The sequence below is a fragment of the Octodon degus genome, unplaced genomic scaffold (assembly GCF_000260255.1).
Source record: "Octodon degus isolate 3935 unplaced genomic scaffold, OctDeg1.0 scaffold00100, whole genome shotgun sequence".
NCBI lineage: Eukaryota > Metazoa > Chordata > Mammalia > Rodentia > Octodontidae > Octodon > Octodon degus.
The window spans coordinates 540,861-557,336 of NW_004524676.1; the positions used below are offsets into that span (position 1 = coordinate 540,861).

At 38.7% G+C, this 16,476-nt stretch overlaps 1 protein-coding gene across 1 annotated transcript in view; it reads left to right on the forward strand.

Moving 5' to 3' along the window:
- The window catches only part of Cntn1 (contactin 1), a 410,344-nt gene that overhangs the window by 341,328 nt on the left and 52,540 nt on the right, over positions 1 to 16,476 (forward strand). The window contains exons 17-18 of the mRNA XM_004638636.2: positions 2,782 to 2,940; positions 11,104 to 11,253. Of these exons, the coding sequence (XP_004638693.2) occupies positions 2,782 to 2,940; positions 11,104 to 11,253 (309 nt within the window). The remainder of the gene's footprint in view (positions 1 to 2,781; positions 2,941 to 11,103; positions 11,254 to 16,476) is intronic.

Below are 16,476 nucleotides of genomic sequence, written 5' to 3' on the forward strand. Positions count from 1 at the left end.
GAAGATTGTGCTATAGGTGACCATGGTGTTTATCTAACTGAATAGTAATTGCAATAAATTTGCTTTAAAGAATACAAAGTGGTAGTAGAAAGAAAAAGCAGCTTTAGAAACAATAAAAAAGTTTCACTGAACAAAGTAATAGGAATTTAACAATGGTTGCTTATGTTGCATGATGTTATTTTCAAATTAGTGGTTTAGGTTACTAGATATAAGCATACAAGATTGGTTTAAAGAAAAAACAAAGCAAAACAATGACAAAATTTGTAAGAAATTCAAAAGAGAAAAATAGTAAGAATGAAAAGAAAAATAATTTAAGCATTAATTTCTCCTTTTAAAAGACCAGCAGAAATTAGCAGTACAATTATCCAAACCATCCTGCATATGTACATAAACATGTCTTTTTCCCTTCCTTCTTTTGTCCTTTTCCTCATCCCAGTTTTTCCTTCCCACTGAACAAATTTTTTCTCTTTCACAGTATCTACTGTAGTTTTCTAATTTTATTTGCTCTCTCAGGTTCTCGCACTAGCAAGATAATACAAGATTTGCACATATGGATCTGATTGTAATAAATTGTATATAAGTTATAATCATCAAATATTGATTCTACTATAGAATAGACATACTATCTAAAGAAAAATGACAAATATAATTATATGTCATAATATAAGTATATGTTTTACAGGATAATATTACTTTTCAATAAATACATAACTGAGTAAAATTATTATACATGCAATGTCCCAACAAAATATGCAACTCTAATATAGTCTTTGTGAAAACATTGTTCATTTGAAACTCCAAGAATATCAAAGCATAACAGCAGGGAAATATTTTATAATTTAGTGGTTAAAGACTAACCTATGATAATTGTTTCTTAAATTCCCTTTAACATTTTCAAATGCCATATCCTTTTGCTTAGAAAAAGTGTGGGAATGCCTAAAATTTAAGAGATTAACTTTCAGCTAAAAATTCTTTAATTTAGTTTACATCTCTAATTTTGCCTTTTAATCTTCTGCAATCACCACTCAGTCATTTTACTGCAATGATGTCTTATGAGAAGCGATGAGCCTCTTGGTTCTGATCAACGATGTTCCCTGTATTTCAACTTTGGATTTTACATTTGAAAAATATAGTGTTCTCTGTAAATATCATATGTGTTCTGCATTCATTATGTGTCTGTTTTCTATTATTTGACATCAAATAATTACAGGAGTGACCATGTAAGTGTAAGTATATTGTTATGTGAAAAATTCATGAAAGTTTATTTACCTTTATTATATGCCTGTGTGATATATTTCTCAATAATAAAATTTACTATAATCAATGGGTTGTGTCTGTGTTATTTTATGTAAGTAATGATATGTTTGTCAACCTTCAATTTTTTTTCTTTCTTGGGCCAACCATAAGGAAATCGGTGAAGGTTTGGGATTATGCCCATCCCTTTGTAAAGACCAAAGACCACATGGTGGGGAAACAGTCAGCGAGGCTAATCACCTCATCCATTCTAAAATCAGGACACTATTTATTTTCAGTATTACATTGATTGTTGTAAAAATGAAAGTGTTGCTTAGCTGAATCTGATGGATTGTCACATTTGAAGGATATGTTGGGTTGAGAATGGTCTCCCTTCTGAGCAAAGAAGACACACGATGATGTTTCCTTATTTTTTAGTTTCTTTCTTTTATTTATGACAAAGTTTCCTTAGCGGGGTAAGCATTAGATGCCCCTTTGTCACTTCAGATACTCTTTGCCCTCATCTTTCTTTTTTCTTTTCGTGGTACCGGGGATTGAACTCACGACCTTGTGCTTGCCAGGGAGGCACTTATTCTGCTGAGCTATTTCCACGGCCCAGCCCTCATCTTTCAAAGAAGAAAACATGATGCAAGATGGAAATGTGTAACAGGATAGCGTCTGCTATTTTCATCATACTTACTTATTGCTGGTCCACTTCACCTTTTCCCAAGACAGAAAGCAGCTCAAAGCCCAAAAGCTACTTAGCTTAGTACCCTCAGTTCAGGACATAAGTAAATAACGATGTCACCGAGCTATGAAACATTCAGGAAAGCCTACTCTAAATTCTTCTGCCTCAAGGTTCTAGTATATAACGTGGTTCAGAGTATTCATGGCAGAGCTCCATGACGTGCTGATAGTTTTCAATATTTTATTTAATTAAGAACATTTCTTTCAATATTGTTTTCATTGCCACAAATCACATGAAATTTTATTGCCCAGATTTATTCATAAAATGATTTTATTCTGAATGAAATAGCTTACTACTTTATCATTAGGGTTAATACTGTAGCATTTAGGGTTATAAGAAAGTAGTTCTTCTATTTTGGATAAAGGGAAACACGTAACCAAGTATTAGCGTATCTAGACTAAATTGTGCTCTTATATCTGATTCAGGCATTCAGCAGACATTCGTTAGACTTCACCATGCTGGCATCCGTGTCAAATCTTTCCTTTTCCATGTCATCTTGTTGATGTCAAATGTCATCATATGTCAAAGATTACCATGTGCATCCTGAATGATAGCACCAGTTTTTTAATGACGGTTTTTTAACTTATCTTCTGCCTCCAGAGAGACATGAAATACTTTACTTCAGTGAACACTGCAACTAACATATTTATTTTAATGCCCTACATTTAAAAGAAATACTATAACACTGATCATACTATAACAATGCTGTTTGGATCAATTGCAAGGACTTTTTGTATTCTAATGTGTACTTACTTCACTAGTTGGAACTCATAGATTCATCACCCCAATTTTCATTCCAGGCCCCCCAGGCCCTCCGGGTGGTCTGAGAATCGAGGATATCAGAGCCACCTCTGTGGCCCTCACGTGGAGCCGCGGGTCTGACAATCACAGTCCGATCTCTAGATACACCATCCAAACCAAAACTATTCTTTCGGATGACTGGAAAGATGCCAAAACAGGTGCGTTTCTTCGTATGATTAATCTGTTCCAAAGTTTCATCTGAACCTTTTCAATAAAACAGTAAAACATGAAAATTCTAGAAGTTCAATTTCTACTTGAAATGCTTTCTCTAACATGTTTTGTTTTAGTATTCCATCCATTTCTTTGTTAATGAGAAACCCACAGGGAGCTTAAACATTTAATCATTTTGAAGCTATGATGAAAGTAGATTATTTAAGTCTGTAACAGCTAGCAAAACTTTCACTAGCAAAAAGATCTTCCATGTGACGTTGAAGCTCATCCATTTATACAGGTGCTGTAGTTCTACATTGTAAAAATGCCACCTTATTCATGAATAGTCAACTTTAAGGTCTTAGTCCCTATACCACTTTGTGGATAAAATCACATGGTTAGGATTTCCTCAACAGTGTTTTTTAAAAGTTTGGGTCTTTCTACCTTTTTCCTAAGATTTTCTATAAGTGGATCAGGAAAATAAGAGTAGGTGGTGCTTTCCCTTGTCTGAGACTATTACCGGTATTCATTATGAATAATCTACAATATGATACATGAGCATATCTTCACCTGAAACTTCAAAGAATATAGAACATCCTTTTAGTAAAATAGCTGTTTATGTCTATTGTTACATAATATTTTAAAACAAACTTGAGGCTGCTGTTTGTTTCTTTCTTTCTTCCATTTTTCTTCAGTATCAGGGATTGAACTCGGGACCTCGCGCCTGCGAGGCAGGTACTTGTGCAACTGCACTATCTCCCTGGCCCCCAAGGCTGCCATTTCTTTTAGCTCAATAAAGAAATCAAGATATCTTCTCCCATTTGTCACTAGAGATGAAATAAAGAATGAGTGGTCAATAAGACTTTTCCTTCTTTCAAAAACTAAAAAACCAAAGCAATCTGTCTCAAACTTGCTCTCTCTCCTTTTTTTTTTCTTTTTCTTAACATAGTCGAATTTTGTTGTGTTGCTCACTAAGTGTTTAATTTAGATTTATTTGTATTTGGTAGTTTTTCTTCCCAAAGGAAGTGAAACTTAACCCCTATTGCAAAGATTTAGGCTCTATGAAGTAATTCTCCACCGAAGGGGATAAAGTTCAAGTGAATTAGACACAGGTGAAATATTTGCATGACATGGTGCTTACAGTTATAAGAAGTATTTATAAATACACTAGAATAAATAAGGTATTCCTCCTTAGAAATTTAGAGAATAATTTTAAAAACATTTTAGATGTTTGACACTTTTAAAATAGGAGAAGTTTCTACTTTTCTAAAGAGAGTGAGAGGCACACTGATGATGAAACTGTGGCTAACAGCAGGAATCTGGCTGTGGACACTGATCATAAACAATGGAGAGCAAGATGAAATAGATGAAAGGCTAACGTTGGATTTGGATCTGAGAACAGAATACTAATTGCTATCATTTTCATCCACTTTTTATGTCTATTCTCTATATAGCTCCGTCAAAAAGTGTCTCGTTTTCAAACATCCACTAGAAATGGGTTCCAAAGGGTGAAGACTGTTTTTTATTAACTATTCTGTCCCCAACAACTGTATCAATCCCAGGAAGTTCATTGATTAGGTGTTTATGATGCACCCAAATGCACCAAGACCTCATGTAGAGTCCATAAATAAAGCCGAGAAATACATAAAACAGGACCTCTTCAAGGAGTTTACATTCCAATATAAATGAAGGCCGTAAGCAAACGATTAAAATGTACAATAAGTCACGTGGTCACACATACAAAGGAGATGCAAGAGAGAATGCTGCGGAACTGTGTTTTAGACAGAATGCTGCTTTTTTTAAAAAAAACGTGTTTAGTGCAGGGTCTGCAGGGTCTGCAGGGCTTCACTGCATAGGTCGGACTCGTAGTGATCCTCCTGTTTACAGCCTCCCACATGCTGGGATTACAGGCGCGCACCACCACGCCGAGGCCAGGTGGAAGCTTCTGATGGGCAGGCAGTCTCTCCTGCCTTCTGCTTCCCGTCTGCTCTGACTGCATGATAGCTGTCCTATTTCATTCCTTCATTTTTCAGTTTATTTGTGTTTTTGAATCTAACATTTTTTTTTTTTCTGTAGACAGACTATAGCCGGGTTTTATTTTGTTTATTATTTATTTTTTTATTTTTTTAAATGAATTTAGGGCAGGGTCTGCAGGGCGTACAGGGTCTCCCTACGTAGATTGGACTCACAGTGATTCTCCTGTTTTCAGCCTCCCAAGTGCTGGGATTACAGGCACGGTCCAGCACTCCCAGTCTCAATCGCCATCTCAGCGCGCCCCAGAATGGGGCCAGCACGGCCCGCTGGGGACAGAACCCTGGCCGCTGCGTTCTGCTGAAGCAGGAGCTCTGGTCCGCTGAGCTAGCTGGCTTTTATTTTCAAACAGTTTGGTAATCTCTGTCTTTTGACTGAATTATTTAATCCATTAATATTTAATATTATTGATATTGTTGTATTTATAGCTGACATTGTATTTTTACTTCCAAGTGTTTCACTATTTTGTTACTGTATTTCTTTGCTGCTTTCTTTTGGGTTAAGTATGCTTTTTCTAGTGTAACATTTTAATGCTTCTAATAGCAGTTACGGTGTGTACACCTATTCATTTCTCATGTGTTTACCAGATATATCTGAACTTAACCAGAATAGACTTCAGACTTTTGCCAACCTACTTTCAGGGAGACGCAGAAATGTGTCTCCTGCATGCTCGTTTGTTGCTGCTGCTGCTGCTGGTGATGTTTGCGTCCACTACTCCTTCTGTCCCTTATTTCTTTATTGCTTCCATCCTTCTTTCTTTCCCTTTTTTCCTTGAAATCACATTTTAAATTCCCATTTCAAATGTTTCTGCACCTCCATTCAGGTTTCCCTCTGAGAAGGACCAGCGAATCCCCGGGCTGGGCTGCAGGCGCAGCTTGCCTCTCTTGCTGGCAGGTGCTATGCCGTGCCTTCGCCTCCTTCCTGGGTCTTGCCAAGTGTTTGCTGTGAGGGTTGCAGCTCCAGGGCCTGGAACACAAAACTGAGTAGTTGTCTCAGAGCCAGTGAGAAACCTTGAAATGCCCCTTCCCAGTCTCAAACACAACTCTGACCTGCCAGTCAGCACTCTGAGTGGGTAATTATTGCTAGGTAGTTCAGTTATTTGGGATGTACATTGAGATGGAGGATCCTACAAACTGTGATTAAATTTAGACCTTAAGGAAATACCACAGACCCACTCAGGTACCTTCCAAAAATTGAAAACGAGAGATTACATTGGCTGGGATTATTCATGAAACGTTTTTATTTAAGTCCTAAGGTGATTCTCACTGTTTCAGGAGTGACTCACACACCCAGTTAGGGGAATCTGAAGGCCGAACATGCAAGAATGGTTTCCAGGCAACAGGCCTTGGGATACCTGGGAGGCTTGCTTCTCTTTTCTTCACAAAACAGTGAGACACTTTACCCTGAATCTTGTGGTCTCAAGAATTTCGTAAATCGATGGGTGGATCTGAGCTTCTAGCTATTTGCTGGCTTAGTGGTCATTAGATTAAGTACTAAAGTAACGAATTTGATTTCAGATAGCAAGGAAGAAGAAGATAGACAGACAGATAGATATATAGATGCTCAAAAGTAAAATCATAGTTTAAATAGCTTTCCAGTTAACACACATGATGCCTTAGTTTGTTTATAGAGAGATGTCTCTGGCGGGCGTCATACAGTCATAATCTTATTTTCAGTGTAAGTTTGTCTCTGGAAAGTACCCCTGAGTCAGAACTAAACCAACTACAAATTCAACACTAGAGACCTGCCCGAAGTGCTCATTCTCAGTATTTGCCTCTGTTTACAAGTTATTTTGCTCTCTGACTCTGAGTTTACAAGGAGCTTGGCTGAGGCGAGAGGACACAAAGACCCTGTTCTCTGAACCATTCTTTTTCTCCTTTTGGCTTGGGATGTACATTTGCTTCCAGAGCAAAGCACCCTTGTGCTGGGAGCAGGTCTGCACTCCTGATGTCACTGGACTAAATCAATAAATAAGAAAGAAGCAAAGCTCCACCAGTGCCTTTCAGGGCTGCAGAAATAGGAGGAAATGGCATGAGATATAAATCCACTTTTACAGATCAGAAAAACAAAAATATGCAATATGCATCAGAGGCAAAGCCATGTTCCAAGCATACACAATAGCAATGGAAAGGAGGAATCAGAAAGGGTCGTTTCAGTTGAAAAGAATGAAAGAGGACTTAGAAGGATACAGAAGAGAGCTGTCCCCTGTTCCAGAGCAGGACACTGGGTGTCTGGGCTGGGCCAGAGCACGGGCATGCTCTCCTCCTCTCTGACTGTGGACTTTCCAACTGGGAGTGAGGGAGACACTAAGACCATCGCTCTCCACACAGCAGAGCCACTTGCATGGAAGTACCATCTACTTCAATTACACATAACATTTTTATTTGTATTTGACTTTTACATTCTTTTTTTTTACAAATATTTTTTTGTTCTATTTGCAAAACATCCTTCTATAGATGCCCTAGGCTGTGAGGGAGGAGAAATGATGAGTAGGATTTAGAAGAAGGACGCCCGGGTCCACAAATGGTAGACATGAACACACAAGGGTGAGGTGGGGAAATATTTTCAGTGTGGACCTGGTAGAGATGCAGCCCGACTTAGAGTTCTGGCTGTAGTGATTATGTGGCCTTCTTGGCTCAAGATTGTAGCTGGGGGAAAAGCTGTTTAGCTTCTGTCTTGGTGAGATGGTATAGGTTGAAAGTCCTAGCTAGCCCAGGGGACTGAAAACAAGTCAGAAAGAAGAGTTACGTTTAATGTTTGGTCCTTGTCTGTTTTTCTTTTTTAAAGAAATGTTACACGTTAGTCATTTTTACTGAGTCATTTCTCCTACATTCATAGGTAGTGTTTTTATTTTTAAAAGATTTATGTTTATATTCATTATTTTGAAATGTTGTAAAGTTTCCTTTTCTGCGGGGGGCGGGGGGAGAATTGGGGATTGAACTCAGGCTCTTGAGCTTGCCTGGCAAGCACTTATTCTACTGAGCCATCTCCCCGGCCCCCGTAGATAGTTTCTATTTGTAGATTGTGTGTGTGTGTGTGTGTGTGTGTGTGTGTGTGTGTGTGTGTGACTCAGGGTATCACTATGCAGCTCAGACTTGTGATCCTCCTGTTTTCAGCCTCCCTAGTGCTGGGATTACAGGCATGCACCACCACACCCAGACTCTATTCCTGGCTGAGCATGTCCAGGGGATGTGGCTGGCACAGCATGTGGTGCCAGGGATCAAACTCTGGCCCCTGAGCTTGCCTAAGCAAGCGCTTAGTCTGCTGAGCTATCTTGCTGGCCTTTCATGGATAGTTTTTAATTGAAGCAGTACTAGGGTATCTACCAACACATGTTTACTTTTGATTTTTGTTTTTCCTTTGCGGAACCAGGGATTGAACTCAGGCCCTTGAGCTTGCCAGGGAAGCATTTATTCTACTGAGCCATCTCCCTGGCCCTTACCTTTGATATTTTTATTATCATAAAGACTGTTGTTAACATAAGTGGGCAAAAATGATTATACTTAGTTTCATTTTTAAAAATGAGCACGTTTTAATTCACTGGTGGTTCCACTAGGGAGTATTATTTTAATTAGGGCTTTCAAATTGCTCCTGTAATCATTCAGAAGGTGCAGTCTGTGAGTCCATCTGCTACTGCTAAGTTTCCATTCCCTATGTCGGAAGATTCCCGGCCTCCCCAGCAGGGACCTCCCACTGGGGTCCACCTTATCTGAGCAGGAACCCCAAGGCTATTTGCTTGTATTTCTTCATTTTTCTCACTTTAGTCACTAAAGTCAAAAGACAAACCTGAAGTTGGAATGCAAATCCTATCATACAATGGCTCCAGTTGACTTTTCCTGGCTTAGTCTCCTACAGTGGATCTAAATGTTCTTCATGGCCAGGCACAGTTCTCAACACTCTGAAACTATCACCGATCTTCCACGTGTTTGGGAGTATTTTCACACTGAATCCTCAGATGCTCTTGAAATTAGTCTCCACTGCACATCCAGCTGGTTCTTCCTGTTCTGGCCAACATACACCTGCTGGGGCCTGTTAGCTGCTCACCTGCCTGGAAGAGCCCCAGTGTAGCCTTGGCCATCGTGACAGCTCTGTACCTTTGCCAAGACGAGGCATTTGAAATACTTCCAGCATTTCCATTCTTGAAGACTCAAGCAGCGCGGAGGTTTTGCTGCCTGGGAGCAGATGAGTTGGTCAGACTGCCCCACCTGAGCATCTGCTTATTCACTCAATCCCCCCCTTTCCCATAATCACTAACTGAAAAGTAACATTTCTATCTGCTTCTTCCTTTAAGTTTCCATGCTGTTTTCCATAGCTCTGGCATAGCTAATTTCTACAAACAACAGAAATGTGCTCTCGTAGCGCAAGAATTTCAAAGTCAAGTGTCTGAAGGACTGCACCCTCTCCAGAGGCCCCCGGGACTGTCCATTCCTGGTCTCTTCTGGCTTCTTGTGGCTCCAGATAACCCTTGTCTGTCACCAAGTCACATATGAGTGTCTCTATTTCTTCAGGGTCACTTGTCATTGGATTCACCGCTCACACAGATAGCTCAGGATGATCTTTTCCAAAGACCCTTGTTTACAGCCTAATTTAAAGGGTCTGCCTCTTTCCAAATAATATGATATTAAAAGGGCCTTGTAATTTTGACATCAGTATATCTGTAGGGATATTGTTTGATGCCCTACGCATTCTTTTCTTTTATGGCTCTAAGTCATAAACAGTGTCCAGTGGAGAAGAAAAGCTTCTCCATGTCCTAACAATCTGCTCTGTTTTGGGGCTGAGGAGATGGCTCAGTAGAATAAGTGCTTCCTTGGCAAGTGCAAGGGTCTGAGTTCAATCCCCAGTTCTGAAAAACAAACAACAACAAAAAAAAAACCCAAAATGTTATTTTGGGGCCGGGGAGATGGCTCAGTAGAATAAGTGCTTCCCTGGCAAGTGCAAGGGTCTGAGTTCAATCCCCAGTTCTAAAAAAAAAAAAAAAAAAATCTGCTCTATTTTCCCTTTAATCCCAACAAAGCTCTTCACAATGCAAAATGTCCTGTACGCTCTCTTCTGATTCCCTAATTAAGAGTCCCCAAACTTACGAACTGAAACAGATTCTGAATTTATATGAGAGAAGGGTGGAAGGGCTAAGAGATACAGAGGCATGATGAAAACAGAAAGGAAGATGAAGCCAAATTTTCAATCAGAAAGTCAGAACAATATATGTTTAATTCTATAGAACAAGTCCATAATAAAATAAGAGAACATGTGGCAGATTTAATGTCCAGAAGCATAAGCCCCCCTGGCACGGTGGGACAAGAAGCAGTCTGATCCACACCAGAACTTGTCCACAAGTAGAAGCCGACTCTGAAGTGCTGTGTATTCATTTTAGAAATGTGTGCAGCCTCTTTAAAAGCTGCATATTCATCGTCTGCATTGGCAGGTAAAAATTCCCTAAATTTAACATAATGAGTATAGACAAGCCCAAAGGAACACATTTTCCAAGTAAGTAGTGTGTGGTATTTACATGCGTATGTATATGTTAATTTTTTAAAACATGGAAATGTTTGACAGAATTCAAAGTGAGGGGCAGCCTTGTCTTGAGTGTATATTCTTTATTATTCTATATATCTCAGTTAAATGCACAAGGCTAAGCCATACCCAACCCATAATTTATAATCACCCAGAACTACCAAGGAGCATGAAATCTGAGCAAGAGTAAGTTGTATTTATGGTCCCTGCTCCAAATGACATAAATATAAACACAGATAACCAGCTATAAAGCATTTGCTGCCCCCAGGAGATGGTAGGAGCACTCAGAGGGGCTTTGTCCCGGCTGTACTCACACCTTGGGAAGTCCTTCTGGGTTCCACCTGCAGCACAGGTGTGGCCCTGAATTCTCCCGGGATGGGTGTGTCCTAGGTGATTCTAGAATGTCTATCGGGTCCCACCTTTAGGAAGCCTCATCAGTATGCACATCTACTCTACTTAGTGTGTACTGATAGCCGTCCTCTTGCTTCTAACAGTTTATCAAGCCTGCTTGTTATTTTTATTTCAAGTCAGTGTAATAGGCATCATTCTCTCCGAGAGTAAAATGAAAATAGAGACTTACAAAAATAAGAATTTAGCCAACTGATACGACCTACTTAATCTTTATTTAGATCCTCCGATCATTGAGGGAAATATGGAGGCCGCACGAGCAGTGGATTTAATCCCATGGATGGAGTATGAATTTCGCGTGCTAGCAACTAACACACTGGGCCTAGGCGAGCCCAGTGTACCATCCAGCAGAATCAAAACGGACGGTGCCGGTACGTGCAAAAACTTTTTTAAATTTTTCAAATGCTTTCTGAATGCAATGATACATTAATATACGGTGGAATGAATTTGGAAATAAACAATACTCTGAGGTAAGCGATTCATCTAAAACATGTATTTGTGGGTACATATTTCTCACATTTACATTCTACATCAAGACAGTGAAGATTCAACAAAAGAAATAATTTGTAGGCATAGTTTTACAGAAATGATTTAGAGAAAGAGGTACGTAGGTACCACTGAATGCTCTACCAAAGACTTTTTAAATTTATTTTTTAAATCTTTTATTTACAGGGTCTTACTATGCAGCTCAAACCCATAGTGATCCTCCTGTTTCAGCTTTCTCAGTCCTGGGATTACAGGCATGCACAATCGCACCCGGTTTCTGTAGCTGGCTCAGCATGGGCTGGCATGACATGTAGTACTGGGGATAGAACCCAGGTCCTTGAATTTGTCAGGCAGGCACTTAGACCACTGAGCTAGCTCCCTGTCCACCCCCCCGCAAACTATTTAAAGTTGGTATTTAGAATACAGACCTTAATCCCACAGTGGTTTATCCTGAGCACCATTCAGGTATGTGTTTGCTTGCTCACTACTGAGAGTGTCACTTGGGCAGTTGTCATTTCAATTGGTTGATCCTTGTATAGAATAAATTTAATACAATTGTCATTTTTCTATTTCCTATTGCTTTATCTTATAAAATGAAAGATGCCATTATTGGTCATCCTGCATTCAAATATTGGGACTGATAAGCGGTTATATAAATCCTGGATCTTTACCAGGAAGACTGGATTCAACAGGTTCTGTGATGTAGAAGGTTCACAATGTTTTGTGTATCAGGAATGTGTGTGGCTGAAAGCCCGTGGTGACTGGGGGGACAAGGAGGGGAGAAGATGGGCCAGTGAGGGCGACTCCTGTGTGTACCACGTGGGGAGTTGGGCTCTGAGAAGTAGCTGAGCTGTGTCCCTTCAGCGTTAGACGTCACTCCACATGTGCACTTTCATCACGCCTCAGCCTTGCTGTTTACAAATTGTGCTCACGTTTCACACCAAGTACCAACACTGATAAGTGCCCTTTGCTAGAAGAAATATTTCCTTCTTTTGCTCTTTTCTCCTGCTTATCTAAGGCAAAATGTTCTGCCTGTAATGATAGCAGTCCTTTCATTATTCTCTATCAAAAAGAGTTTTTCACAGACCCCTTGAGTTTGTTTATTTTGGCTCTGTCTGGCCACACTGTAGTGTTTTGTTTGGGGAAAATAATTTCAAACAGATGACAGCCTTTAAAAATCCTCCTACGATCTCTTAATATTATCTGTACACATTTCTGGCTACCTCAGATCCTTGGCCTCACTCCTGAATGGATTGGTGTAGCTTCCTGTAATTTACATACTAACAATTACGATTTGCAGATAAAGAATATAAAATCAAAATACTAGGTCTGTGAACTATATTTTCACTTGAATTTCATTTAAGCCTAATAATAATATTTTAAGTGAATATGTCTTACTCTCGCTGTGCAGTGGACCCATAGACACAAGATAGCTCTTTCTTTATTGAACCAGGAATTAAACTCAGGGCCTCGTGCTGGCCAGCCAGGTGCTCCACTGCTGAGCTACATCACCAGCCCTGCGGGATTCAGAATGTGAATCCAATCAATCTGACACCTCTTCTCATTCGCTGAGCTTTCTCTCACAAGAGCAGCTTTGAAAACAGGACTCTAAACACTTGTTCATCTGTGAAAAGCTGTTATTAGAATTCTCTTAGAAGCTTGAATTTCATCCTTAACTATGAAGCCAGTGCTGAGGTAAATATTTTTGTTGTTCTTGTTTTAGTGTGCCCAGCAACAAAATGAACAAGTGCTCACTTTTCTCTACCTCACAGAAATATCCCCAGAATATGGAGTAATCCACATTGAAGATGAACAAATCACAGATAGCATGCAGTTAGGGTCTTCACTTGTTTTTTTTTTTTTTTTAATCATCCTTGCTTCCTAGACCACCTACATATGTAATAGAGGCTTCTTTTCTCTATGACAAGCTGAACACAGTTTCTCGAAAAAGGAAAAGAAAACAGGGCATGACTCAGTGGTGGTTTTGACCACATAATTTCACAGCAAGAGATCATGCACTTGATTTGATGTAACAAGCATTCATTTTCAAAATGAAATTTCAGTAGAATACTGAGTTATTAAGTTGGTTTAAGCAAACATTTCAGTTAAAACCTTATAACAAACCTATCTGAAATCTAGACTTTAAAAAATCTCCCTGAGCTTAAATGATTTTCTGTAATCTCTTGACTGAACCCCATTGTCTGAAATGAAAATTGTCCGAAGAGTGGAGGAACTTCCTTTGGCCTTGGTAATAGATGTGCAGCTTCTACTTTCTTCTTAAGGATTTCACTACAAACAGTAACTTTGCTATTTGTATCAGAGAATGATTGATGTACATAGACTTCTCACCTGGATACAACCATTGCAAGATTTCTTAGAAGTTGTTTTATGTTATTTTAATTTCTTAAATTAATTTTAGTGGTACAATTTGGGTATGCATAATGGTCACACTTGAATGGAGAGTTTATATCTGAGTGTTATGGTTTGTGTCTAGTTGTCCCCCCAAAGCCTCATGCAGTCATGGGGTGAGGACTTCTACAGTTTGTGTTAACTCATGATCCACTGCGATTAAGTGTGATGCAAGGCTGGGATTATGGGTCTTAGTACTGCTGGGATTACCCATAGGTGGGTAAGTACTGGGAAGTACCCATAGGTGTGAGTACTTCCCCTACCCTAGGGCAGGTAATTTGTATTACAATGTAAGGTGGGAAGAGAAGCTAGCTGCTTGAGCTGCTGCTACCCCTCCCTTGTGCTCTTGCTCTTTGCTGCCACCATGAAAGGTTGCCCTCTGCTATGTGCTGCTCTGCGTTGGACCCAGCTGAGTATGGACTGAAACCTCCAGTAACTGTAAGCTAAATAAACCTTTCCTTCCTTCATTTTGAGTGTTGGGTATTTGTCCCAGCAATGACAGAAGAGTAACTTAGACACTGAGTGTAATCTATCTTGATTCTTCTTTTGCCCAAACCCCCCCCCCGCACCTTCTACATCTCTTAGAAGTTTTTTTTAAGTAGAAGTGATAAAATTCAAATGTAGTTTAAAGATTAATTCAGTGCCCAATATTCCCAAGAAACGCAAGTGATGTCTCCCATCTATGAATATACTTCATATTTAATGCCACATGTAAAAGTAATAATGTCCTTACTGCTGGTGTTTGCATGGAATGCTAAATTTTCAACCTCAGTCTCTTAAATTCTGGGAACAAATTGTTTCAGTATCACATCACACCTAAGATTGTGGCAACTGACTACTTTTTGGCGTCAGCTCTTTCAACAGTGCCTCTTACATTGCTTTTGCTTTTGCTCATGATATTTTGTTAAGGAGAAATGTGACATGCTTAGAAAATAGCTTGCTTTACATGTGATCAGAGCCTGCTCACCAAACACCAACATGAGGTGACCACGGTCTCATTATCAATACCTCGTAATGAAGACAATGTAATGAAGCGATTCATTTATTTAGGGTGTTTTTTAGGTTTTGAATAAGTAATTTTTTTTAACTTTTAGATGACAGAGATGTAATCAGAAAACATTTCAGGATCTTTTACCACCCAAATTTCAGGCTACCACAGTTTACGTGCATTTTATATGCACTGGGACACAGGGCTTAGTTCTCTACTTCACTGACTTATTTAATCCTACAATAAGATTATATGATTAGCATTGGTCCAAGTGCTAATGTTTAACAGACAAAGAAGTTAAAAATATAGCCAACTAGTGGAAGGTGGAGTTGAGATGCAAATCCAGAGCTTTCTAATTCTAATGGGTTTGCTCTTAAACTCTCTGAAGACAGCATATAGTATTAAAGCTTGAAGACATTGAGTCTCTGGTGAAATGTTTGCACCCTTTAAAAGTTATCTGATTGGAAACATGCTACTTAACATTTCTTGTCATTTTTTTTCACCACTATCTGGGAATTTTTTTATTGTATGGAAATACTCTTATGATTAATAAACATAAATGGTAGATGATATCTGCTCAATAAAATTTATTATGGTATCCACATTCATTTTAAGTTTAATATGCTTATAAAAATAGGATCTCCTGTCTACATTGTAATTGACTATCTCATTGGACAATATGTTTCCATTTTTGTAACTATAACAAAACATTTCATATGATTCTGTGCAATTTTCAACCATCTTAAGCAAATAATCATATGTTAAACTTTAACAGAATCTCTCTGTCATTTTTTTCATTTACCTGTTTTGTAAAAGTTGTATATGCAAATAATTAAATATTTAAACTTTTCATTCTTACAAGACAATATACAGACTTTCTAAATGGGAATTTTGTCTTGTGTATCATTATGACAACTCTCTCAGAGATGTCTGTGTGTGTTGTGTGGGTTAAAAGCTGGTTCCATTGAATGGAAAGGCTGATCCTGCATCTCATTATGCTAATTGAAAGAAGTGACATTACCCAAGACTGCATGCATCCTTATCTGTCTAATTCCTCAATGTTAAAATCTTGGAGTGCAGTCGAGGGTATTCTCTGGACTCGAGCAAGTGCATTATAAAATGGATGTTCCCAAATGCAGAATTGGAGAATGTGTTTAGAATGCATTTCATTGTGTTTAATTTGGGCTGTCAGGAGGAGATAACAAGAGCGTCCTTTGCAATAAGATGTCGTTATAAGATACATCCTCAGAGCTAATAGCTTTGCAGGTGCAGTTGGTACGTATGTGTCCTAGAAAGTGCATTTAGGTTCATTTTGACAGATTTTGTGTATATTCACAAGTTAAAGCCAGTCTTTGAGGAAAAATTACAACACCAGAATCAACAATCTCATATTATATATAAATTCTTAACTTCATTCCTATTAATTCTATTCTGCTCTTTTATTTAGTTTTCTCTATTTGTTTTTTTGTTGTTGTTGTTGTTTCACAATAGATAGTTTAGATTAATATTTTATTGAAAATCTGTGAAATGGTGAGTCCACAGAAGGTGAACCGTGAAATAGGGAGGGACTACTGTAATGATTTAGAAAATCTAGTGTAATTTGTTTTGTTTGATAACAAATTCAACACATGCATTAGATGCTTTTATTTTCCATATTTTGAAGATACTACACAGGAAAGTGTTAATTTGTTTACTTATTTTATTTTTTGGC